The sequence below is a fragment of the Myotis yumanensis genome, unplaced genomic scaffold (genome assembly GCF_028538775.1).
Source record: "Myotis yumanensis isolate MYYU_CA2020_CCGP unplaced genomic scaffold, mMyoYum1.0.hap1 SCAF_8, whole genome shotgun sequence".
NCBI classification, from domain to species: domain Eukaryota; kingdom Metazoa; phylum Chordata; class Mammalia; order Chiroptera; family Vespertilionidae; genus Myotis; species Myotis yumanensis.
The window spans coordinates 54,782,300-54,809,939 of record NW_027223759.1 but is presented as its reverse complement, the minus strand read 5'-3'; the positions used below and the strand labels follow the sequence as shown (position 1 = coordinate 54,809,939).

The window sequence follows — 27,640 nt, the reverse complement described above, 5'->3', positions numbered from 1 at the left end:
TCATTAGCCCCCCTAGTTTATTTTAATTTGTGCTGTCTTTTCTATTATGCCTTTTGTTATATAAACTAAATTTGTTATGAATCAACTTGGAAGGTAAATGTTCACTTATCCCTATCATTTTAAAACACGCCTCTATATTATTGATTCTATGTACTTATTTTTTAATCTTAAAAAGATAGCTTTATGCACCTATGTGGATATGAAAATCGATGCTTTATTCCCTTCCCCCAACATCCCTCAAAGCACAACATTTAAAAATCTCCCATTTTCCTCCCAGTTTTGAGTATTAGTTTTTCTTATTCAGGATTTAATCAAATGCCAGGGAGACGGTGGGCACTGTGCAAGATAGTAAGGGCGCTCCTCTTCTCCATTCTGCCAAAGACTCCTCAAACTTCTCTGCTCCTCAAAAAATTCAGCTGTTTTGTGCCTCTCTTATCCCCAAATTCCCTAAAAACACCCTCCTTGTACACATTTTGTCCTTTTGCACGTCTTCTTTTCTACCCCATTTATCAATACAAAGACCTAAAGAACCAGCCTGGCGAAGGACAGACAGAGGAGGGGTGGGCATTGTGGGGAGGGAGGTGGGAAAGCCCGGGAGTGTTCTGTGTCATCCATTTTCGACTTCCCACAGAGGCAGGTAATAAGAGGTAAAGCCTGAGTGTGCAGCAGCACACCAGGATGCTCACAGAACACAGACTGCTGGGTCCCACCCTGAGAGTTTCTGTTCCAGGAAATCTGAGGTAGGTCCCAAGAATCTGCATTTGTAACAAGTACAGGCAATGCTGATACTGTCTGTCTGGGGGCCACACTTTGGGAACCATTGCTCCAGAGCAAAAAGAGCCACCTGTGAACAGAAATGTCCTTCTTATCTAGAATACCCCTGTCTTCTCATGAGGAGATACTGAATCAAAGCTTTATTCATATACAGTTGATAATATCTAACCGCAGGATCAAAGTCAATACCTTCAGCATTGGCAGTACCAGATAAAAGAACGGCAGAAATGGGTGTCCGGAATGTATTTACTTGACTTAAAAAAACGGTAATTTTAAGAGCTATTTGTTTAAGCGGGAAAGATACCTGTTATCTCCACTGTGCTGTTCAATGATTTCTTGCAAACGTAAGGCAGCTGAGCTTCACAGGAAAACCTCTGCCACAGACCAGACATGGAGTCCATGCTCGCACAGCTTGACCCACCTATCACAGTTGCACTGAAGGTATCTGAAATGATAACATTTCCAAACAGTTAAAAGGAGAAGAATGGAGCCAGAGTGATGGTTAGAAAAAGTAATTTGTATTTTTAATTTTCTGCTTTTAAGGAAACTCAGAAAATAGTTAAAACTGTCTATTAAGTTGGAATGTATACTCCTCAATGGACAATCTTGTTCTTAATATGTCTTTCTCCTAAAATATAGAATACAGGGGGAAATACTCTGATATACTGTAGTTAATTTACAAACCAAAACCAAAAACCAAAAACCAAACCTCTGTCCCCAATTAACTTCGATGTCATATCCTGTGGTCAGTAAGTAGCTCTTAATCTGCTACTCTCTACAATAAATATACTAATTTATGATTCTGTAATGCCTTTAAGACCTTGAAATAATAATAATGAAATTTCATTCAAGTAAAATGACCTATTGGTATTATATTGTAATTAATTCATTTTTCTTATGTATGCAGAATACTTTTGTGCTGAAGTTAAGTGTTAGCTGTTAGGTTTTACATTTGCCAGGAGCCTAAGCTTTTATTTCTTAAAAAGATACTTAAACCTTCTTTTGGGGGAAATACCTTTTGGCTAACTAGGGTTTTATTTACAATAAATTTTTCTTTAAGGTATTTATTTGTGTAATAAAATACAACCATTATGTTGTCAGTAATTGGGTGCTACAAAGGGAGATCCCAAGAGTTTTAAAATGAGGGAATATTTCCATGTTAGAGTGAAGCTGCAGATGAAATACATGTGGGTCAGTCATAGACATGCCAAGTCTGCTAAGGGACACAGAAAGGCTCCTGGGCCATGAAATGGGGCTCATTCTGCTCTTACTTAAAGATAGAGGGTTATTCTAAAGGTTAGAGACAGATGTTTAGCTGCTCATGGTGTGGTTCAACTTGACTATTATGGTATCCACTTGACTACCGTATAATGGCATAATGGCTATAATGACTAAGCTTAAAAGGGCTCAGGAAAAAAATTTCTTATGAGAGGTAATCATAAGAATTGTCAAGATTTGAAATTTTTATAAGACCTCAGTGAATGGGAAGCTCTTTTTTTTTCTTTTGAGGCTTTGGCTCCATGTAAAAGGTAGAGGAGAGAGTAGTTACCTGGGTCCCAGTTGAGAAAGTTTAATGGCTTGTGATCTGACCATTCCCAGCCTCTAGAAGAGTACAGCTGATTTAAGCCAATCCAGAAGATGCTTGCAATGCCTTCTTTTTCTGTAACAATTACATAATTTTAACAAGTGACAAAATTACCCAACTTATTATCTAAGTCAGACTATCTAGGAGGGTATCTATCCCACAAAGCACTTCAGACTACTGAGAAACCCAAAGGCTGATCAGTTAATCCAATTCTGCTTTCCCATTAGTGTGTGCGATTCCCTTTCTTCTAAGGTAAGAACAGACGGTTCTCAGAACAGCTGTTTCACTACTTTATACCCTCTTGTCAGAAAGCAGTTATATAGTCAGGGATGTAAAGTAAAACATAGGAAATATGGCCAATAATTTTGTAATAACTATGTATGGTGTCAGATGACTACTAGACTTATTGGGGTGATCACTTTGTAATACTAATCACTGTGCTATACAACTGACGCTAATATAATATTGTATGTCAACTGTAATTGAAAAATAAATTTAAAAAGAAAGAACTTATATATAAAAAGTAGTTTGCATTGCAGATCTAGATCTTGATTGTATTCCATTAACCACTGGTTCTCAACCTTCTGGCCCTTTAAATACAGTTCCTCATGTTGTGACTTCCAACCATAAAATTATTTTCATTGCTACTTCATAACTGTAATTTTGCTACTGTTATGAATTGTAATGTAAATATCTGATATGCAGGATGGTCTTAGGCGACCCCTGTGAAAGGGTCGTTCGACCCCCAAAGGGGCCGCGACCCAGAGGTTGAGAACCGCTGCTAAGCATATATCCTTTGCCAGATACAAAAGCTACAAAAACCAAAATGAGAGTCCTGCCCTCATGAGGACCTGAATCTAGTAGAAACAGATGTGGATCCCCAAATGGTAAAGTGCTACCAGCACTGCTTCAGAAATATGTACAGGAGCTGTTTCGTAGGCAATGTAATATACATCTGTAGAGTCCAAAGGAGATATTTAAACTGGAGATACAGAAGAGAGAGACACACGCACACACACGTACGCCACTGTGGAGAGGTATCATTTTAATTTACTATTTGACAACAAGATGCCATCAGCAAAAAAGAGAAAGACAAAGAAGCAGAAATGATTTAAGTAGTGAGGCTGATTGCAGAAAAGCCACACAATATGCATATGCCCATAAGCAATGTGTCCAATCTTGCATGTATGGTCCATGTGTACTGGAAAAACATGTAAAGAATTGTGAATTATTGTAAGGAATTTCACACCACTGGGAAGGAAGTCAACAGAATTACTTAGGAACCGGTAAGACTTCATCAACATCATGAAGGAATAATCTGAAGATACTCAGGGCCAGGTAGAAGAGACAGAGCAAATGATGAAATGGTCTACAGAAGACAAGGATGATGTTGACAAACAGGAAGAGCTCACAGGTTGGAATATCTGTAAATTTGTTAAAATAGTCTCAGTAGTAAAACAATTAAAAACAGTTTCTTAATTCCTCACAGGGAATTATATATGATATGCTATTGTATTATATGTAATCATCTATATACATACACATATAAAATATAGTTATATTTTTATATAATTTATTTGTACACTAAATTACATATACATAAATGGTTCTTAAAGTATGGATGTTTTCTACTTGCAAATCACACAGATATATCGGATATATATAATTTTGTTCGTTATATATATATCCGATATAGCTGTGTGATTCGCAAGTAGAAACCGTATGCATTCTTTGCTTTTTAGTAGATGTCTATCCATGTGATTTGTACAGAGAAAACTATAATCACATATACATCTGAGTGATTTGCATATATAAAACCATGTCCATACATTAAGGGATTTTTAAAAGAGGGTAATTTTAATCATACACAATTTTGTCTTATTGCCTCCCTAAAACAGGTAATTCAACTGGAACTGACACCAGGGAATGGGTGCGTTCCCCTGGGTAGAGCAGAAATAGCAACAGCAAACACAAAAGAAGCCACAAGCAGTAACACGAACACCAGTGTTCAAGGGATGGACAGGGGTCTGGAAAGAGGGTGGTGGGGCCAAGGCCCAATGATCACTCCACCAAAAAGGAAGTGTGAGGATAAAAGTGAATTACAAAAATACATTGTGCTTTCCAGGGGCTTGGCTGTGAAAGAAAGAGATAGGGCTGCAGGAACTAAGAAATATATATATATGTGTCTATATTAATGGTAGGAGTTTAAACTAGTTAATAGCTTTTTGGAGATGAATTAGAGACAGTTGATGAAAATACAAGATATGAGAAAAAGCTGGTGTGGCCACAAGAACCTTGGGGAAGGAGTTAACCTTGAACAAGCTCACAGCTGACAGTGCAGATACAGATACATATGTAAGTATTAGGGTGAGAAATAAGGGTTTGCCTCACCTTTCTCAAGGAAATAGCTGGTAAGGATACTCTGCTAAGGAAGGAGAAGGTGGGTATTTGAGGGAATTTTGGATTCACCCTTTTCTTTCACTTGTTAGCACAAGCAAGGGCTGCCAATGCTTGTATACAAAGACCTTGAGGATTTAATATAATGAAAATTTCTTTCTATTAGTAAAAGCAATGAATTTTCCAGCATTCCTAAAGAAGTACTGAAAACTACGACATATTTACAGTACTATAAACTCGACTATACCCTGACATTCAGAATTCCTTTCATTCATTTCTAACTGGGGATACCACGGAGGGTCAATCTTTCCCATCTGTCCCAAGTTCAATGCCCTCCCTCCCATGAAGTCTTTTCAGATAATCCCCCTGCAGGAAGTCTAAATAATCCTATCACTCCTTCAAAATTATTTTATTGCTTATCTGCACATGGCAAGTACACATTTATGACAGAGCAAAATGACCTTTGGAAGCTGTCAGGCTCCTACTCTGCTTCATTACACTGTTCTATTTGTGATCTCTATTAAAAACTTATTCTTCACTGGAATGATAGCATTTTAAAATTGTGATTGATAGAAAATGCTAAGAACCATATGATTTCGCTCATATATGGAATATAAAACTGAAAGTCATGAACACAAACAGCACTGTGGTGGTTGCCAGAGGGAAGGGGGTGGGAGAAGAAGGGGGTCCTAATATAAGGTGACAGGAGATTTGACTTTGAATGGTAGGCACAGTGCAATATACAGATCTTGTAACATAGAAACCCACACCTGGAACCCATTACGTTCATGTTGACCAATGTCACCCCAATCAATTTAATAAACAAACAAATAAACAAACAAAAATCAACCAAAAAAGTGTGACTAAGTTAACCAACAGGAATGTTCTTTATGTGTCTTATGCCAGCTAATGTGAATGGGAAATGGATAAAACATAAAGGGCACAAACTTCTTATATGACCTGGACAATATGGAGCTGGACTTTTTTCTACATAGTCCAAGAAAGAAGGTGATCAATTTGAGACACTACTTACCCCCATCTTTGCCATCAAAAAATAGACCATTGTTAGCGTAAATCTTCATGCCTAATCAATAGGCAAGCCCATCAAGGAAGATATTTCTTGACTGCCCCTAAGGCCCCTGTTTAGAGCTGGCCCATATTTCTATTCCTTTCCTTACAATAAAAGACTACAGGGCCTGCTAATGGTCATGCATTTCGGATGAGCAGGATGAGAGGCTCTTTAATGCATCATAAAATCCACAGTGAGCAGGGGCCCTGACTTAGAAGTGTTCTAGTCTTGGGGCACCTTCAAGATGGCTCAAAGTGAAGAGCCCCTCAAGGCGGAGGCAAATTAGGACAAATGAAAATGTGCTGTTCCTACTCCAGGGACTGTTGGGGCCTCTTTTGTTGCTTTGGGGTGAATCTGTGGTTAAAAGTCCTCTGGGAAGGCCAGATCATGGGAAATCTATCTCTCAAAGAAAATCTAGTGAATATAAGGAAACCACACCCCCTCCCTCTGGCCCCTGTATCAGTAAAACAAAACTAATAAAAACAAAACTAATTAAGTGCAGGCAGAGAGGAAAAAGAAAGCTTTTTCAGACTGTATTAGACTTATCTTCAAGGGGCCTGCTTCTGCTTTTTTTCTGGCAGATTCCCTGGTCCCACCCAATTAGTAGCTAACAAACCAGAGGTTTCTTTTGGAATCACATTCTCCAATATGCTCTGCATATGTACAACTCTTATTTCACAACTATATAACAAACTTTGATCACAAAATCTGTCTTATTCACTTTGGTTGGCCTCACTGCTCCTAGCCCAATGGTTACATGCTAGTTTTCAGTAAAGGGCCACTTAATAGAAACTTTAAGATATTTTTAAGACTTAGATACTCTGAGTTTCAGATGTTAAAGTACAGCTTTCTTGGGTTTCGGGAAACCAAAAATTATAATTAGGCATATTGATATGTCTAAACAACATTTCATAGTAAAAGAGAAGCTTAAAAGAGCTGTACCTCTAAATTATTGATATACATAAGGTGTAGAAAGTGTCTGGCCAGGGGTAGGGGCTACTGGGCCCTTTAACATATTATCTCACTTTTATGAGTTACTAAAGAAAAGAAATCCTGTAACATTCTTTTACAAATGCATCATTAGATTGTTTGTTAGGGTGTTAGCAGTCACACTTTGACATTTCTCCCTCATTATAATCATCACTATCCAAATAATATTCAAGGAGGCTTAAACTTATTGGCACTTTTCACTCTAACAATATTTTTGTAAGGTTTCAGTGATGTTGGGAATAGAAGTCTATTGTCAAATACTAGCCCATTAGGTGGATGGATTTCCATTCTAGAGGTCTAATTATTCAAGTATCAAACAACAAAGGAAAGGTTAAAGTTAAAAGTAAGAAAAGAGATATTCATAAGGCTTTAACCAAAAAGCATGACAAAAGACCAGCAGACTTTTAGTGATGAAAAGATATAAAGCTATGTAAGAGGAGTAATTAATATAATAAAAAGTAAGGGCTCTGGAGTTATATATGTTGATATTCAAATCCCAATTCTGGTATTTCTTGGCTGTCTAAGTATATTATTTCTAAGCATCAATTTCCTTATCTGTAAATTGGGACAGATATTTGTCTCTGAGGTTGTAATGATATTAAATCATTTAATTTTTCTAGAGATATTAGGGCTTTGCTCATAGTTAGCATTTATCAAATATTTATGACTTTAATAAAAGTGTGACAGGATTTATCTGAATTAGTCAGTAGGTATATAATACATAGCAATAATGCTTAGAGTTTTGTGCAAAAGGAAAAAACAACCCATGAGGTCCACTCTGCCTGCAAAGAATTTAATAGTATTATAAAAGGTGAATGCAGGTACATGCCTGATACAACTTGTTTTCAAGTTAGACTATGTTCAAATTTTGGCTCTGCTAATTACTTGTGGGTGGCCTTGAACAAGTTACATTTCCTCTTTGAGTCTCACATTCGTCATCCAAAAATGAACATAATAAAAATAACACCTACTTCATAGGGTTGCTATATGGGACTCAATAAGATAATGTCTGAAAAGCATTTAAATATCTCTCTAAAAAATCATCATCATATATTATGATTTTTTTTCATTCATTGAAAAAATCATCAGGGACTCAATAACTTGATTTTCGAAAATAATGTAAAAACTTTCTGTTTACAAACTTCTAGTAAAAGAGTAAAAGATGGGCAACAATCCTACAGAATTTTGCTGAGTTTATAAAAGAAGTCTTAAATAAGTACATTACTGAGTACTCTCATAGAATTTTATTGAGTATATAAAAGAAGTCCTAAATAAGTAAAAAGGCATACCATTTTCATGGATGAGAAGACTTAAAAATGTAGTGACAGTAATGCCTTCTTAATTAATCTATAATTCATGCAATTCAAAGTCCCAATAGGTTTTTTATTGAGAACAACAAGCTGATCCTTAGATTCATATGAAAGAATGGGAAAGAAAATAGCCAACAACAAAAAATGAATATGGGAGAATTTGCACATCTAGAAAATAAGATTTACTTTGTGAGGCAGGACTAACTAAAACAGTATGGAATAGATAGACCAATAAGTAGACCAAAAGAATAGAATGGAGAGGCTAGGAATAACCAATATATCTTAAGGTTTATATTTATTAGAGGTGGCATAACAAACCAGATGGAAAAAATGTAAAATAAATAGTGCTTGGTAAACCTGACTATCCATCTGGAGAAAGATAAATAAGATTCCAAGCCTTACAAACTACATCACAGATGGATTAAGGATGTAAATGTGAAAAGCAAAATAATAAACTTCTTAAAAAAACACGAGAGGATATCATTATCATTTTAGGCTAAGGAAGGATTTGCTAAATAATATAAATAAGCATAAAACATTAAAGACAAGATTGGTAAGTATAACCAAATTAAAACTAACATATTTTTTTTTTATGATGAGGCAACTAAAATAAAGTGAAAAGGTAAAGACTAGTAAAAGAGATTTGTAATCCTATAACAAAAGATTAGTGTCCAGAATATATAAAAAACTATAGCAGATCAATATACAAACGACCAACAACTCAATAGAAAAGAAGCAAAGGACATGAACTGGCAAATTACAAGGGGAAAATCTAAATGCTCAGTAAACACAAGATGCAAAACCACATTAACTATCAGGGAAATGTAAATCAACAATGATATGCCATTTCACATTCATCATATCAGCCAATTAATAAGTCTGTTAACACCAAGTGGTAGTGGAAGTGTAAACTAATACAACCACTTTGGAAAGCAATTTGGGAATTTGATTAGAGGTGAAGAGATGTGCACACCATGTGTTAGCAATTTCCATTCTAGAGAAACTCATACATGCTCAATGGGACACATACAAGGCCGTTCCTTGCAGAGGTGTTTGTAATAGCAAAAGCTGAAAACAACCTGTTTCTCAGTAGAGAATAGATGAATTGTGGTTTATTCGTACAATGTAACACTATACAGCGACAGCTGAAAATGAATAAACTTACATATGGGTAAATAAGATAGTATTTGCATTATTGTAAAACATAGAACGATGGTATAATGAAAACATATATAGGATTTATAAATATATATAAGAGCACACAAGGGACGGTTATTTTGAAAGGTGAGCATGGGGCTTGAATTCTGCTAACATTTTATTTTTCCAGAATAAAGGGAGGGAAAGGAGGGAAGGAGAGAGGGGTAAAGAGGAAGAAAGAAAGGGAATCAATCCATGTAAAGCAGTATGACAAAATGCCAGTGAATATTTATTTAGTCAGGGTGGTGGTTGCATAGGTCTCTATGTGATTATTTCCTATTCTGTCTATATGATGTTTTAAAAATATGTTTTCATAATTAAAAACTTAAAAATTATCATCACCACCCCACAAACAAGACAAAACACAATCCTATCCACTCCATGTGTCTACATCATTAAATCCACATTAAGGTTTCTTAAAACTCTCCTTGCCCCTGAGGACTGCGCTTGTTTAACTCACACGGGAAACCATCCAGTATGACTCAGCCATCTTCTTTGCCTTCCTCGAGTTCTCCAGTTTTCAATGTTCAGAGAGTTTAATGTTTACCTTTTAAAAAATACTTTCACTTAGGCTTAGGGTAGCAGTTTAATCCTGCAACCTCAACACATTTTCTGAACATTAACCTCTTTTTGGTCTCCATCACAATGGATGAAATAGGATTACATTCAGTACGTTTTTGCTTGTGGGTTTCAGTGTTGAAGTTTAAATCCCAAGAGAAGATAGAAAAATATAAACATAAAACAACATACCTGAATGTGAAAATAGAGGAAGACAGACAACCTCTTTATATTTCGGTAGTTTGCTCTATTGCATGTAAGTTAAACGTACCTTTAAGATAAGTTAATTCGGCATCACTGTTGATGCTCAGTAAGTCAGCTCCTTGATTCTGACATGAAACATAAGCTTCTTTCCAAGAAAGAGCTGCCTGAGTATTAAATTGGTAGCAACTTCCCATCTGCTCATTCTTTTCCCAATTACCTTCACAGCCATTTTCTGTTGATAAAAAGATACGTTAGTGATCATAAAGTAAGGATGTAATGTTTACTATTACTTAGAATGCTTATAAGTCTTGCGATTCAATTAAGCATATAAGGATATGCTTAAATTGGGGATTATTGCTTGACTAGACCACAGTTTGATTCTTTGGTTACACAAGGGATTTGAAGTCATAGGACACCCAATGACTCAGGCTGATTAAAACTTCCACTATCCTACTGACCATTATACATGTATATGTACATGTGTGTGCATATGTGTACAAACATATATGTTCATAGTATAATGTACCTATTACTTTCTTTAACAAATATTTAAAAAGTGTGTATCATTTCAGACAAAAGCCTTCAAACTATGTTCCGGACAAGACAAATAGGTCTTGATACAACTGGCTCGAGAATACACTCAGAGACTCCCATGTGCTCTCTAGAGGAGGGAACATTGGGTGTGTCCCAAGCTTCCCTTGTGGGGTTTCCAAGGGCCTCCATAACAAGTCACACGCCACATGGCCTTTCAAGCTGGAAGGGCCCTTAGATACCATCTTGGCTAACGTCCTCCTTTCACAGGCGGGAACAAAGGTCTAGAGGTGTTTGTGCAGAGCTAATCAGAGCTCCGGCCTCTCCATCTGGGCTACTGATCTTCTAACTGGCCAACACTGCTCCTTCCACCACTTTACAATGGCCCACACAGCAACAGAGGCTGCCGTGTCATGTGGTGAACACATAACAGGTGGATTTTTAACTATACTGCCTAAAGGTCCCTTATTACCACTAGGCCCTATGCTTATAAACCCAGGGGCTCCCAGTGCAATAGCAGTGTGTTTATGACTATAAAATAAAATCTCATGGTTTAGCAGTCCTTGGGTTTGAAAAACTCAGTCTTGCTTCTTCCATAAAAATAACTCTGGGAGGCCTATGAATACATTAAAGATCCACTCTCCCCCTGCCATGCAGAGGAGGCTAAAGGCATTGAGACAGATGCCAGTCAAGGCTGCAAGTCAGAGTAGGATAAATATGTTGGGAATAAGGATCAGGAATCCTGGGATTTCCACCAGGCTCTGCACCAATGGGGTTTGACCCTGACAATCTGGCTGTTGGTTGCCCCTCACCTGAGAAATGAGGGTATGCACTGGCTACCTCCACATTCCCATTCCCATCTAAAATTTCTGATCCAGACTACTGTTATATTTACATGAAATTGGTGCCTGGTTGACCGAACTCTGCTTATCAATTAAAGCTGAAGCAAATATTGGCTTTTTACCTTGCAGTAGGTCCCAGGTGTTTAAAAGCCTGTGCCTTTACCTAGAAAGTGATTATCAAAGTGTGGTCCCAGACCAGCATCATGAGCATTACCTGGGAACTCATTAAACTGCAAATGACTGGGCCCCACTCTAAACATACAGAATTATAATTTCTGGAGGTGAGCCTCAAAATCTGTGTTCTAACAAACTCTCCAAGTGATTCTGTTGCATCCTGAAGTCTGAGAACCACTGGCCCAGCAGAAACCTCAATTGCCTGGAACTCTGCATTTTGAAGCTCGGCTTCCTCGAGGAGGGATGAGCATGACTAGATCAGCAGGATGGCTGCTGAGTAAGGGAGGACCGTACAGTTGTTCAGGACAAGGTCTGAGGGCTGGATTTCCTGGCTTTAAATCTTAGCTCTGAAATTGATTAGCTGTGTGACTTCAGGCGAGTGATTTAACCCCCCTGTGCCTCACTCACTTTGCTCATCTGTAAAATAAGGTTGTGTGAGGATTGCAGGAGGTAATAGAGATTGAGTGCTTAAAATAGTAACTGACACTTGGCAGGGCCCTATCAGTATTATTACTTGGGTCTGGAGCTGTTTGCTTTATCTTTACTACAGATTCCTCTAACCTACTGCCCACTAAAAATGTTTCTTGAGTATCTACCACACACACTTCAAGTACTGTGATCCCCTGTAAATCTCAACTGACTGGCAAGAAAATCTGTCTATTACATACCAGATAATAATGCAACTGCTACTTTGGTCTCTTTCACTCTAAGGAAGTCAATTCTTTAGCACATCCTGAATTGTTTGCTTCATGTAAGACACACTTAGAAAACATGCTCTGATCAATATATCAGAATGGCGGAAGGAACAATTCACCAATTTTGAGATGGTCAGGGATAATGTCTCTTTTGCTCCCCACTCTTTGCTTCAGGCCAGAAACATATTTAAGTGTCCACCATCCTAAAAGTGTTTTTTTTTTTCAACCTATCTGCCCGTCAGATCACCACCTTGCCTCTCTCTTTCTCTTTTCCATAAAACTTAAGAGGCTTACTCACCTTCTGTTCACCGTGCAGTCCATTATAACCCAGCTTCCCTGACCACTAGAGTTTCAGACTGCTCTGTTAAAGGTCAGCACTGCCCATGCCTTTCCTACTTTCTCTCCGAGAGGTATTTGTGCAAAATACCCCCTCACCATGTGTCTTCTGTGACACCATCCTGTCTTTGTTCTCTTCCTGGCCTACTTTTGAAAGCAGGTTCATAGCTACACATTAGTTCTCCCTTTCTTCAAATATATACTCCTTGTTTACGATTATATTTGTTCTAATCATTTCTGAATACCTTGGACTCTTCCTTCTCCCTTTCGCCTCTGGGAAATGGTATCTTTTTCTTTCCATATGTAAAGTGTACTAGCCCATACATACCTGGGTTTAAGCAGATACCCCATTCTTGATCATATTCATAATTTAAGGTGGTTGCACACCATGGCCCACTGTGCTCTTCATCATGGATGCACTCATGATGCCAGGTCTCACCAACTAAGAATGGAAATTCACAAGGTTTTCCATAGGCGTTTCCATCTATGGTATATATCTCTGTGGGGTGGGGGATAGGGAGGGGAGAAGATAGAGGAAAGGAGAGTTAATCACTGGATAATCAGCTTCAGTTAACTAATTTCTAAAACTGCTTTGGAAGAAGGGTGGTTGTTTTCACTTATGAGCATACAGTATTTGGGCAGGCTGCGTGGTGTAGAAATTCACAGCACAAATGCTGACTGCTCAGGTCTGGACTTGAACTCTGGCTTTGCCACTGACCAATTGTGTGCCTGTGGACAAGCTCTCCAACCTCTATGAGCCTCAGTTTCTGCATTTGCAAATTAGGAATAACAGTACCTAGCTCATAGGTTTGTTCATGAGGATTCAATGAGGTAATCCATGTAAAACTTCATTTATTGTGATATGATAAAGAGTTAAAACACTGTGGCTTGATCAAGAGGGGATCAATTGGCTACTGTGGTTGGCAGAGTATTTCACCGAAAGAGGTGCCCTGCCTGAGATTAAACATATACTCTGTATTCTTTTCTTTAGTAAGAGTGGGGTCAGTAAAATACCTTGGAATCATTGAAGGTGGGTGTGGACTTTGGAACCCACTGTGGAGTTAGAGACATGAATAAATAGCCCCGTTCTTCGCAGACTGGTGGTAGAATTGAGGCTGTAGGTTTTGAGGAAGTGGGAGGAAGAGCTGCTGGATCTCTGAGTGAATTTTTGGAGAGGGGCAGCACATGGTAATTCAGGTTATAAAAGAAGAACCTGCTTCAACTGGGCAGTCATAGGACCAGCTGGTGACCAACAAGGCAGCAGAATCACTTTTTTCATTTTAATAACTTTCCCTGGTACACTCATGGAGAGGAACTGAAAAGTTATTTTAGCCAAAACCGGTTTGGCACAGTGGATAAAGCGTCGGCCTGCGGACTGAAAGGTCCCAGGTTCGATTCCGGTCAAGGGCATGTACCTGGGGTTGCGGGCACATCCCCAGTAGGAGATGTGCAAGAGGCAGCTGATCGATGTTTCTCTCTCATCGATGTTTCTAACTCTCTATCTCTCTCCCTTCCTCTCTGTAAAAAATCAATAAAATATATTTAAAAAAAAAATAAAATAAAATGACTTTAAAAAAAAAAAAAAAGAAAAGAAAAGTTATTTTAACCTCAAATTTGCCTGGAAATACTAGAGGAAGTGCCCAATACTTACATTAATAACAGATTTCTTGGAAAGGTGTTTTTTATAGAACAGCTAACCCTATAACTATTTTGGTCACCTTTTTCCACATCTGTAATTTTTTAAAAACTATGATCATTACCAGATTAAAGAATGGCTATTAGGTAAAGCATAGGAATCAGATCTTATCACCTTTTACCAGGTTAGTAGGGTCCCTTAGAATGTCTCTTATATTTGCATAAAAGTGTACTTAACACTTGGAGTGGGGGAAACGAGTTAAGTCGGCTCGCGTGAATTGCGCGTACTCCGCGGGAGCCGTCTTAACTCGGTTCATATAGATTTGCGGTGGAGTGCGGGAAACGTGTAAACTCGGGCCGATTGTAACTGCGTATTACCAAATATTTGTTTGTTTGCCGTTCACAAAGATACCTACCTGCGTATGCGAACCGTTTCATACCCATTGGGGTAATAGGTATCATAAAAATCCCTGATTTTGCGCGGGAAACCTAAATAATTGCCCGCGCCATCTTATATTTTGGCGGAAAATTCACCCCACACCGGAGTGTTAAGATAGTATTTGGTTCCACATTCTTTATTCTTCTCAATGTTCATTTAACTGAAGTGTGATGTGGCAGGAGAGTAAGAAGCTAGGAAAATTCCTTGACAAGTAGAATAATGGAAACTAAGCCTCAACACAAGGACTCATAGCTGGCTCTCTTGTTAGAGCGTGCCCACACCTTGAATTTCTGCTGTTTTTCTTTTGAACTCAGGGTCCCACCAGACTTGCATTCATGGGCTTACCTCATGAACCTGTCTCCAAGGCCCCCTTTTCTCTGACTTTCTCTCTCCTGCTGCTTCTTCTACCTTCAGCACTTCCTTCGTTTCACAAACATGCTCTCAAAACCAACTGGACTTGTAGTGTGAAACCTTTCCACACTACAGGCGGGCCCAAGGCAGACCCACCCCGGGCCCAGACCCCGTCTGGTAACAGTGAGCCTTAACTTAATATTAAACAGCAATACAGCAAAAGGTAAGAATAATTTAGATGTTTTTATTTGCAAGAAATCTTTTAGTTTCGTTTTCCTCTGACATATAAATGGATACGAACAGGGTATTTCTGTTAAAGAGTAATCTGTCCTTATATTTTATAAGGATCCTGCGTATAACCTAAGTTTTGTTTTTAACCATGCTCAACCTCCCAAGACCTCATGACCAATTTCTCTTCCCATATTACAACACTTAATAGGAGAGTACCTGAGCACAACGATTATTACTTATAGAAACATCAGTTTCTTTTCTAAATTCTTGTGTTTCTCATACAAAGTGCTTTCCCATACATTTCTCTCACTTCCTCATTACCATAAGCCCCTAGAGTCAGTAGGGCAAGTATTACAAGTGAGGATCAACTGGCTACTGTGGTTGGCAGAGTATTTCACCTGCCTGAGATTAAATGTATACTCTGTCTCCTTTTCTTTAGTAAAAGTGGGGCCAGTAAAATACCTTGGAATCACTGAAGGTGGGTGTGGCCTTTGGAACCCACTGTGGAGTCAGAGACATGGACAAACAGCCCTGTGAAATCCCCGTTTTGCTGAGTAATTAAACGAGTCAGCCAGTCCCTTAGTAGTAACTGACAGAACCGGCTCTTTGATTAGAGTCCTTAACATATAAGAACAACTTGTGACAGCAATGGCTGTCTTCTCAGGTTTCAAGTTATGTTTCATAGTGGGAAGCTGGGCTTCCTTTGAAAAGCTCTCCGATTCACAATATGCTCTGCAGAACGATAAGCATAGAACCACCACCCTAACAACAGCTGCTAAATTATGCTAACTATTCACGAGTTTTATTCTCACACATTCCCTTGCTGCTGCTAGATCTCTTAAATGCCACAGGCTTCTCTAGAAAAACAGACTTTCCTCCGAAGAATCGTCTCTGAATGGGGATAGCAGCCTTTAAAATGACGAGGCACCTACATGGAAAAGTAATATAAAAATTTTTGGTAATATTAGACAAAATGTCTTCAATGGTTAAAAGGAGTTGGCAGGCTTCTAAGAGCTGCTCAAAATTCAGAGAGCTCTACAACCACAGCTCCAATCAAAGTCCATTTCCTCTGCATAATTCACCAAATGTTCAAAATGTGAAGAGTGCTAGCAAGGCCAAGATATCGTAATGATATAAATGCCCATCTGGATGCTAGTCAAAGCAGTTTATCCGTAAAATGTATACAGCTACTTTTCTCTGGTGAACATGACTCACACAGGATGGGGGTTGGCTAGAGAGGCAACCCAGGACACAATGACAAATAACTGTTCTTATATTAGAAGTAAAATATTTATACAGCAAGAGCCAAGGGAGAAATAAAGTAGCTATATTTGGGGAACACAATCCTGGCGTGGAGCTGCAGCTTTGCTGTAACAAGCATGGTAACTTTGGACTTCGCTTTGTTGCATCTCTGGTATCTTATCTTTCTTTCCTCTATATAATTAGATAAGAAGAGGGGCAGGGACCAGTATGGGGAGTCTGAGAGAGAGCAGTCCTAGAAAAAGCCCCTAACTTAAGACAGCAGTCTCTGACCTAAGAACAAGAAGGGACTACATAGATTTGGGTAAAATTGCCAGGACTTAGTATTTGATTACATTCCAACAGTGGGAGAGGAAATCAGGCCAACCCTAGGGTGACTTACAGATTTCTGACAGACTTGACTTGGAAGGAACCAGTCATCAGGAGAGAAATGGAAAAGAGGCAGATTTGGTCTTGACCTCTGTGCAAATTAAATCCTGAGGTTTAAGGTGACAAGTCAGAACTACATGTGCCTTCTCTTTGTAATTTATAAATTTCTTATTTCAAAATTTGCTGTTCCAATTACTATATGTGGTAAGGTCAAGAAACCCTCTACACCCATTTGACTCTGGGGTGGTACCTTAGATGGGTTCTTAACCTTTTGGGGGCCACCATTCACTTTGACAGTGGGCCGCCTTCTCAGGAGAATATTATAAATGAGTAAAATAAAACACATCGGATTACAAAGAAAACTTGTTATATTGACACGGAGGCATTTTGGGCATTGAAAGAACTTAAAATTACAACTATGTCCCTCAAAAGAATTAGAGGCAAGAGACAGAAAGAGTCCTGTTAAGAAAATTATACTTTCTGATCCTTGAACAAAGACAATGAAACAAGTCAAATCCAGTTCAAAAGGTATTTTGTTTCGTTCCTCGTTTTCTCTTAGTTGCCAAGTTGGAGAAGGCTTGACAACACAAAATTTAAACTTGCCATTAAGAAAGCAACTGCTTTTTAAGGCCAGGAGGAAACTGGCTAGCAGAAACAGACCTGTTCAAATAGGCAAGGGTCAAGGATCCAAGAAAAGGAAAATCCCACCCCTAACTCTCTAATATTTCCCATAACAGCAGAACCGGACATCTCAGAGGCAGCTGTATCTGCATTAGAAAAGAGAAAAAGGCTCCCTCAGGACAAAACTTGCGCAGATAAGGGGGGAAATGGCAGGCCAGATTATACTTAAATGAACTTTAAGAGAAGAGGGAAAAGTCTCTGTAAAGTTGTGTAAATTTACAAAGAAGAGCAAAGGTGAGATAATAGTTAAGACTTAAAAGATAATTAAAGATGTACGTATATCTCAACCTCTGATGTAATTTAGAGCAACAGAATGAAAAAAAGATTTGCTTGGGGGATAGCTATTTACATTTAGAGGTTTAAAGAATAAATCTGCTCATTCTTTTTAAACTTTGATCAAGTCTCTAGATTCAGAATAAAGTTCACAATCAACTCCCCAAAAGGCAATGATCAAGTTAACTATCACAGTGTAATAGGCACACCAAAAATAAAAAGAAGTACATAAACCCACACAAGGCTCCTAAGTTTTTCCATTACATCAAAATCTGCAGATAAGAAAAAATATAATTCATTTTTTCCTTTCTCTTTCTTCTTTTATCATTTAGAATAGGTCCGGCTTTACTACATCATTTGACTTTTATCCTGTACGAAGGATTTCCTGTTACCCTAACTTTTCTTTGTTCTGGAGTTCAGGACATAATCAGGAAAAGCAGGTAAACACATGCTCAGGCATCAGGGAGATTTTCAATTCCGGGGTGGCACAGAATTGCTGTGTGACCTGTGACAAGGCACGTACCTCTCCCAGCCTTGCCTGTAACACAGGGCAAACAGCACCGAACCCACAGGGATAGTTCAGAGTTACTGCCCAGTGCCTGGAACTGAAGGCTAGCTCACTGCCCATACCCCTGTACAACTTTGCGGTCAGTTGTGCATGTTTAACAGCACATTTACCAAACACAACAGCAAATGAGTCCAAGTCCCTCTCCAATACTCACCATGGTAAGGCTGGGCACAGAGGTTTTCCCCCGAGCCTCCTTTCTTCCAGCGGTCAGATGAATTTGTGCTTGTGATGGCGATTCCACCCTTCAGAGCCAACCTGGACTGGGCCGCTCCATACAGAGAGTGGTGCTCGCATTTCCACCACATCATGGCTCTGGCGTCACAGTTGAACATCCTCAAGGAGTCCGTGGGTTTGGTAATATCGAGGCCAAGGCACTTCTGGGATTGCAAGTGAAAGAGTCGATGCTGGGACACCCACTTCCACAACATGTCCTCGGTTTTGTCACACTCCTTGGCTACTATCCAGTCATTTAGTGGCTTGATACACTGGCCCGTGTTTTCATTGACGATGGTGAATGGATCATTCCCTGAGTCAAGACAGACAAAGAAGGTGTTTCAGGATTCTGAATTATGTGGCCAATGTGCCTTGGCCCCTGCTGGGTGGGGAGAATGTGAGCACCATGGGACCGTCCCTACCTCCGCGCTGTATAAACTGTGATGTACTACAAGGTCAGAGGACAGTGGTGGCCAGCGACGCAGTATAGTGTGGGGGATGAGCCTGGGCTCTAGGGCAGCTCTGCCTGGGTTCAGTCTGCCTCTGCTACTTGCTAGTCATGTGATCAAGGCAAGTTATTTAACTGCTGTACCTCAGTTTCTTCTGTTGTAGAACAGTGCTTCACATAGTAGATGTGAGGATGAAATGAGCTTATACATACAAAGCACTTAGAATAGTATGACTATTGTTATTATTATTCCATGAAATGCCCCCCCCCCCCCCGCACTCCTTTACTTAACCAGATAAGGAAACTCCTTAGTTTTCATTTCCTTTAGACAGATGGTCTACAGTCAATGAAAAATTGAGTCTATTCTGGACAACTCTGTCTTGCTTACACTTTACTATGGCAGGTAGATTATTACATGACATTGACATGTCTCAGAGGAGATGGGCAGGTAAATTACTACATGTCATTGATGTGTCTCAGAGAAGATGGGCAGACTTCTGAGAGTCTAGAGGAGATGGAGGTCTGGTTCTGAGGGTAGGGGGGAATTTGTGGCCAACTCCATCGCAGCACCTCCAGGAAGGTGAGGGCAAACACTGGGGAGGGGCTGAGGGCAGGAGGCTTACAGTGTGGATGACTTTGGGGAGCCCAAATCTGAGCCACAGGATTTAAGACCCAGTAGGATTGGACAATGGAAAACTCAGAAGTAACCAGTGTTGAGCTGATAGGGAAAGAGAGGAACCTCCCTGAATGCTCCCGACAGTTTTGCATGAGCTGGGGAAGATGGTGTAATAAAGAAACCGAAGTTCTGTTAACCTGATGAAATGGGACCTCAGAATAAAATGTAATTTGCTATTATGAAAATAAAGTCATGCATTGTTTCTTGCACACCTAAGTTTGTGGAGCAAGATTCACATCTTCACAACAATCCACAACTGAACAATTTGATCAGTGCTTTTACAAAGAAACATTTTTTTTTCATGTTGACGAGAGTAAAGCTGAAATATTTCTGACAAACTTAAATAATCATGATCAATGAACCACACTATTCAGCAGAAGGACCTATAAAATTTTAGTTCCCAAAATGCACTTTCATTTTGATGCCAGTTTCACAATCACTTATTTGACTAACATTAAACACCTTTTCTAATAATAATTCACAGGCTTTCAGAGTAACATATTTTCATTCCAAGGACTTGAGGGGGGATTTAACTATGTAAATAATAACTATAGAATTAAGTCCAATTCCAGTTTGAACTTTGGACAGAGCTTTTTATTGAAATAGCAGCAGCAGATAGGAACAACAAAATCATTTAAAACTTTGTTATTTCTGCTTTCAAATCTGTATTTTAAAATATAGCATAGGGTTGAAGCTAAGTATGTTTGCCCTCACTCTTTCTCCCTTGACATCACTCTGTCATTCTCTACTTTGTGGACACAGTTTGGGAAGATAGTCAACAAAAAAAGAAAATGTACTACCTTAGAAGATTATCACTCACACTTTCTCTAATGTCCTCCTCCCCCATTTCCAATAGCCACTCAGCCCCAGGATGCAGCTCTTTACTAAACTATTCTCTCTCACCTTTCCAAAATAAATCTTGTGTTCCCAGGTATCAGGAGTTACTGCAGAAAAAAAAAAGTTTGCTCCTGCAAAAAAATAGGTGGCTGCCACCCTTCGCTGTGGCCTTACTGCTCTCTTTCCTGGGCACTCAGCTCTGCCCCTTAACCCCAACCAAGTGAACTGGACACAGAGCAGCTTTGTCTATCTTTGTGGCTTGGAGTTCTAGATTTTTCAGGTTGCCTCTGCCAAATCCAAAGGATTAGCTAGGGCAGAGGTCCTCAAACTACGGCCCGCGGGCCACATGCAAATACAAATATTGTATTTGTTCCCGTTTTGTTTTTTTACTTAAAAATAAGATATGTGCAGTGTGCATAGGAATTTGTTCATAGTTTTTTTTTTAAACTATAGTCCGGCTCTCCAACGGTCTGAGGGACAGTGAACTGGCCCCCTGTTTAAAAAGTTTGAGGACCCCTGAGCTATGGTTCTCAGTACAGTGGCAGTGGAATAAGGAGTTAGGGATCCTAGATTAAAGACCTATCTCTGCTACCAGTTAGCCAGGAGACCTCGGGAAGTCACGTAATCTCCTCAGGGTCTTCATATCTCCAAATGTAAGATGAAAGTAGTGGAACATAAGGTATCTAATCCACTTCCAATTCTAACATCATATGCTTCCAGAGGATCACAGTTTTCCCAGTCTTGCAGGTTTTATTGGTCGTTGCTAAGTTCATTGCACAATGTTCTCTTTAAAAAAAAAATTTATTGACAAAGTTGGAGGGATCATAATACCAGATATCAAGCTATATTACAAAGCCACTGTTCTCAAAACTGCCTGGTACTGGCACAAGAACAGACATATAGACCAATGGAACAGAACAGAGAACCCAGAAATCAACCCAAGCCATTATGCTCAGTTAATATTTGACAAAGGAGGCAAGAGCATACAATGGGAGTCAAGACAGTCTCTTCAATAAATGGTATTGGAAAAATTGGTCAGATACAAGCAAAAAAATGAAACTAGACCACCAACTTACACCATACACAAAAATAAACTCAAAATGGATAAAGGACTTAAATGTAAGATGGGAAACCATAAAAATCTTAGAAGAATCCACAGGCAGCAAAATAGCAGACATATGTTGTAGCAATATCTTTACCGATACAGCTCCGAGGGTAATGGAAACTAAGGAGAAAATGAACAAATGGGACTACATCAAAATAAAAAGCTTCTGCACAGCAAAAGAAACCATTAACAAAACAACAGGAAAGCCAACTGCATGGGAGAACATATTTGCCAATGTTATCTCTGATAAGGGTTTAATCTCCAACATTTACAGGGAACTCATACAATGTAACAAAAGGAAGATAAACAATCCAATCAAAAAATGGGCAAAGGAACTAGACACTTTTCAAAAGACATAGAGAAGGCCAAAAGACACATGAAAAAATGCTCAAAGTCACTAATCATCTGAGAGATGCAAATCAAAGCAACAATGAGGTACCATCTCATACCTGTCAGAATGGCTATCATCAACAAATCAACAAACAGCAAGTGCTGGGGAGGATGTGGAGAAAAAGCAACCCTCGTGCACTGCTGGTGGGAATGCAGACTGGTGCAGCCACTGTGGAGAACAGTGTGGAGTTTCCTCAAAAAACTAAAAATGGAACTCCCATTCGACCCAGTGATCCCACTTCTAGGAATATATCCCAAGAAATCAGAAATACCAATTAGAAAGGATATATGCACCCCCTGTGTTCATAGCAGCACAATTTACAATAGCTAAGATTTGGAAACAGCTTAAGTGCCCATCAGCAGATGAGTGGATTAAAAAACTGTGGTACATCTGCACAATGGAATACTATGCTGCTATAAAAAAGAAGGAACTTTTACCATTTGCAACAGCATGGATGGACCTGGAGAGCATTATGCTAAGCAAAATAAGCCAGTCGGAGAAAGGTAAATATTACAGGATCTCACTCATTTGTGGAATATAATGAACAACATAAACTGATGAACAAAAATAGATCCAGAGACAGAGAAACACCAAACGGACCATCAAACTTCAGAGGGAAAGCAGGGGAGGGCGGAGAGGGGGAGTGGGGTAAGAGATCAATCAAAGGACTTGTATGCATGCATATTAGCATAACCAAAGAACATGGACATTGGGGTGGTGGGGGCTTGTCCTGGGGGTGGGAGTGGACGGGATGGGGGAAAAAGGAGACATATGTAATACTTTAAACAATAAAAAAAAAATTTTTATTGAAGTTATTGGGGTGGCACTGGTTAATAAAATTATATAGATTTCGAGTATATAATTCTATAATACATCATTTATATATTGTATTGTGTTAATCATTCAAAGTCAAGTCTCTTTCCATCACCACTTTCCCTCCCCCCTTTACCCTCTCTACCTCCTCCCAACCCTCTTTCCCTCTTGTAATCACCATATTGTTGTCTGTGTCTATGAGTTGTTGTTTTTTCTTAATTCATTCACCTTTTTCACCCGGGCCCCACGTCCTCTCTCCTCTGATAGCTGTCAGTCTGTTTTCTATCTATGGGTCTGTTTCTATTTTGTTTGTTTATTTTATTCATTCGATTCCACATATAAGTGAAATCATATGATATTTGTCTTTCTCTGACTGCTTATTTCACTTAGCATAATACTCTCCAGCTCCAACCAGGGTGTCACAAAAGGTAAGATTTTCTTATTTTTTACAGCCAAGTAGTATTCAATCGTGTAAATGTACCATAGCTTTTTTTTTTAAATCTAGTCATCTATTTTTGGACACTTAGGCTGCTTCCAAATCTTGGCTATTGCAAATAATACTGCAATGAACATAGAAGTGCACACTGCATATTGGTCTTGAACCAATGTCCACAACTTTATTATGTCATACTAATGTTAGCAGCATTTTAGGTCATTCTAATCGCATTTGTATTGAGCATGTGCACTTAGGTGACAGTGATGCTTTACACATGTTCTTTAGAAGAGAAGAAATATGTACCCTTTTCCATTTATTTCTGGGATTCCTGGAGATTTGACAAGCTTGTTGAGACCATAGGAGAGGTGTACAGTAGCATGAAATAGTTATGTTAAAGAGGAGTTGCCAAGCTTCTTACCTAATTGCAACACCGAAGTTTCTAGCGACTTGCTCATTCTAAACTTGTCTTTTACCTTAGTATAAACATCAATGTTGGGTACATACATTCTTTTGAATTAGTGTTTTGGGTTTCTTTGGATTAATTCCCAGAAGTGTAATCACTGGGTCATAAGGCCATTCCATTTTTGTTTTTTTGAGGCAACTCCATACTTCTTTCTACAGTGGCTGTACCAATCCGCATTCCCACAAACAGTGCACAAGGGTTCCCTTTTCTCTATACATGTGCCCCTATGTTCATTGCAGTATTATTTACAATAGCCAAGATTTGGAAGCAGCCCAGTGTCCATCAGTAGATTGAGTGGATAAAAAAGCTTTGGTAAATTTATACAATAGAATACTACTCTGCCATAAAAAGGAAGAATATTTTACTCTTTGTGACAGTATGGATGGATCTGGAGAACATTATGCTAAGTGAAAAAGCCAGTCACAGAACAAGTACCACATGATTTTACTTGTATGTGAAATTTAATGAACAAACTGAACTACCAAGCAAAACAGACAGACTCATAGATAGAGAGCAGGCAGACAACTCTGATTGTGGGGGAGTACTGGGGGGAGGGGTGTGCAGGGTTTGAGCAAAACAGATTAAAAAAAAGAGAGAACTCATGAACAATGCGGTGATTGTGGGGGGCGATGGGGTGGGTGGAGGGAAAGAAGGCATAGAGGGGGGAAAGTGATAATGGAAAAAATAAAATAAAATAAACATAAAAAAGTAAAAATAAAATAAACATCAATGTTTGACATCTATACTGGTCACTTAGCATAGGCATTAATTATTGATCTGATTTAAGGAAACTTGTTATTAGCCTTCATACATAATGTATAAGCATTTGTCCATAATATATAAGCTAGAGAGAGTCTTGCCTCCTCATGATATGGCCCCATCTTCCCTTACCCTTAGCAGGAGCTGTTCAGGCTGCCTCAGTTTGTGACTCTATTGGGATGGTAGGTTGAAGACTGAGAAGGACTGAGAAAGTGTGAAAATAATTTCTTATTTAGGAAATTTATTAAATAAAGGTGAATAAAATATTTCAGAAATGCTTTACACTTTGAAAAGATAATTATAGAGCAATTTACAAAAATGATCTTTTATTAATAGCTTTATATTGCATCTTGTTCACTTAACAACTTTATGCTGGTCCTAAATGGAATTTTAATGTTTCTCTCCAAATATAATATTGAGACACGTCTAAATGGCAGAGGTTGATAAAAAGAAGCCTCATCACCCCCTAGCAGCACGTTCTGCATGCTTCATTTTATATAAACATTCTAGTGGTGTTTGAGAGGAAATGGCTGCATAGCATTATCCTAAATTGAAAATGAATTTTTAGTATTTTCACATCCATCAATGGAAAACTATCTCTTATTGTCTGATCATTAAGTAATTCCTATCTTACAAGCCCTAAACCAAAGAGCTTTGCACGTTCCAAAGAGAAGCTGGACGTCAACATTTTATAACAGACAAATGGAGAGGGAGATGCTTGGGAAGGCCAGAGGAAGAAGGCTGCAGCATTTTTAATTTCAGGGGAACTCCCACAGCCCACACTGTTGAGTGTTCTGTGGTGTCATTATCATGTGTGCTGTGTACAGGTGCAGGAGGAGGCAACGAGAAGTCTGGCTTTGCCAGTTCAAAAGAGGTCCTGAAGTGACGGTTGGGTCCATGGCAGTCTACCAGAAGTCAGAAAGTCATGGAGCCCAGATTGAATGGTGTGGGCTGGTGAGAGCCTCAGGAGTTCCTGAAGGATTGGTTTACTTCAAGCTATTAGCTCTCCAATGAGGCAAAAAAGTGAACGAAGCAATTGGCACCTCCCCAAGAACGCAGAGGTACTCCTCCAGCATCTGAGCAACGGAGACCACCTGCACACACCTAGCCACCATGTGATGAGATGCATGCGGTTAGCAGCATCGTGAAGCTGACAGACTGCCAAACAAGCTACGGAAATGGCTGGGGTTTCAAGCTTCCAGTGCTTTCTTTATCAGACCACAAGTCTGGGCTGAGGGTGTGAGAAAGCCAACCCGAGCAGCTGCTAAGGGGGAGGAAGGATACAAGAAGACAAATGAGGACCTAGTGCAGGGAGGTTGCAGTTAACCCTTTGCTCTTGGCTTGGGGTTGGTGAGAAAGACCAGAGATGGTAGAGTTTGCAAAATTCTGTCCGAGAGACAAAATAGATAAGGCTACAACAGATGTAGATAGAAACCAAGAGCTTAGTGGTTGAAAGGTTAGTGTGTTCGACTATAAGTTAGCTGCTGCAGTAAAAATGTTCTCCCTGGATTTCGGGGCAGCTGACTAGAGTTCTCACAGCAATAAAGAACTCTTGGTAGTTTCCAACACAGAGGGTCAGAGAAGAATGGAGAAGTGGGAGCCAGAGGAGGGTCCTGGATGTGGGCAGGGTGATGTCACTGACACTCTGAGAAACCTCTTCCCAACACTCTCTGAAAAAAAGTCGAGCTTGGATAGTAACTTAGTTTAGCTGCAAAGAAAACAAGATCCACACGCAACGTGAAGTTTTCAAAAAATTCCCTTGACCGTCTTTCACTTCCTCTTACAGCAAAGGTAAGCGGTGGGTGGGGACTCCCAAAGTCTTCAGCAGATCTGCCAAGGTGAAAAGAGAAAGTAAAAGCAAATTCCAGTCGCTGCCAAGGGGGATGGTGAGGCTGCCACTACCTAGACTAGAGCATCTGCTAAGGTGCTAGGTTCCTGGTCCTGCTTTCGCAGTGAGAGGCAGGAAATCTCAGGGTAGGCGGCCTGTCCTCCAGCGAGAGGCCCCTGGTGAGCCTTTGGGGGTGATAAACCAACGAGGAGAAAGGGCTGCTGCTCCAGGCACTGAGGCGGGGACATCACAGCAGTCATGATCCTGATCGCTTCAAGAGGCATGGCTTAACCTGACTTCCTTTCACGTGCATCCCTGGGCACAGTGAAGTCGGGAATCATTACTCATCCTTGGCGCTGTGGGTGGAGAGCGCCTCTGGACACTCCAAGTGGCACAAGTGACCAAGGGGATGGGACGGGAGGAGTACCGAGAAGCCCTCTACTCCAGGGAAGCAAGTTGGAGGAGAGAGGATGAGGGAGGCGGGGGAGGGAAGACCCAGAAAAGACTCAGTGCGCCTCCCCGACGCTGGGCTCCTAGCCCTCGGCTGCGGAAAGGCCCGGCCCTCCCACGTCCCACGCCGCCATCCTCCCGGCCCCGCCACCCCTACCGAGGGCAACGGAGCACCTTCTCCCCAGACTTCTCCTTCGGCTCACTTGTCCGGCTCCAGACCCCCGAGCAAAGCAGAGAGGACGGGGCCCTGGAGCTCAGCCCTAACCCGAACCGAGGGAAGTCAGCAGCCCTAGCAGCGTCGAGGCCCCCCGCCGGCTGGCGGGCGGACGCACCCACCCCGGTTACCTGCGCGGCCAAAGGGCTCCGCCAGCTCGAAGCATTGAAGGAGCAGCACGAGGAGCTCCGCCGCGCAGCGAGCGGTGGCCCAGCGCGTCCTCATCCTGACCGGCCCTACCGCGTCCTCGGGCGCAGGTGGCACCCAGACTTTCCGGTGCGCCCAACCTGCCCCACCAGCGCCCTTGCCCTTAGGCTCCCCGGGCGCTCCGGCCCCGCCCTCTCCCTCCAGCCAATCAGATCACCATGAATTGGGTCCCCGGGCAGGGCAGGGCGGGGCGGGGCGGGGTAGGAGGCGGGAAGATGACGTACCGGAGCTTTGGGCACCTGTGACGGGCGGGACCGCAGGAGGCGGGGAGTGAGCGTGCGCCCGCAAGCTGAGCCGGGCAGACGGGCGGGCTTGGGGGTCCTGGCCCTGC

At 40.4% G+C, this 27,640-nt stretch overlaps 1 protein-coding gene across 4 annotated transcripts in view; it reads right to left on the bottom strand.

Moving 5' to 3' along the window:
- The window catches only part of LY75 (lymphocyte antigen 75), a 134,052-nt gene extending 106,686 nt beyond the window's left edge, over positions 1-27,366 (bottom strand). For all 4 annotated transcript variants that reach the window (XM_070422923.1, XM_070422920.1, XM_070422921.1 and 1 more), the window contains exons 1-6: positions 27,234-27,366; positions 18,624-18,995; positions 12,991-13,161; positions 10,152-10,316; positions 2,324-2,434; positions 1,079-1,219 (exon numbers count right to left, since the gene is read on the bottom strand). In XM_070422923.1, the coding sequence (XP_070279024.1) occupies positions 1,079-1,219; positions 2,324-2,434; positions 10,152-10,316; positions 12,991-13,161; positions 18,624-18,995; positions 27,234-27,327 (1,054 nt within the window). In that variant the 5' untranslated portion in view covers positions 27,328-27,366. The remainder of the gene's footprint in view (positions 1-1,078; positions 1,220-2,323; positions 2,435-10,151; positions 10,317-12,990; positions 13,162-18,623; positions 18,996-27,233) is intronic.
- Positions 27,367-27,640: the final 274 nt, after the last annotated feature.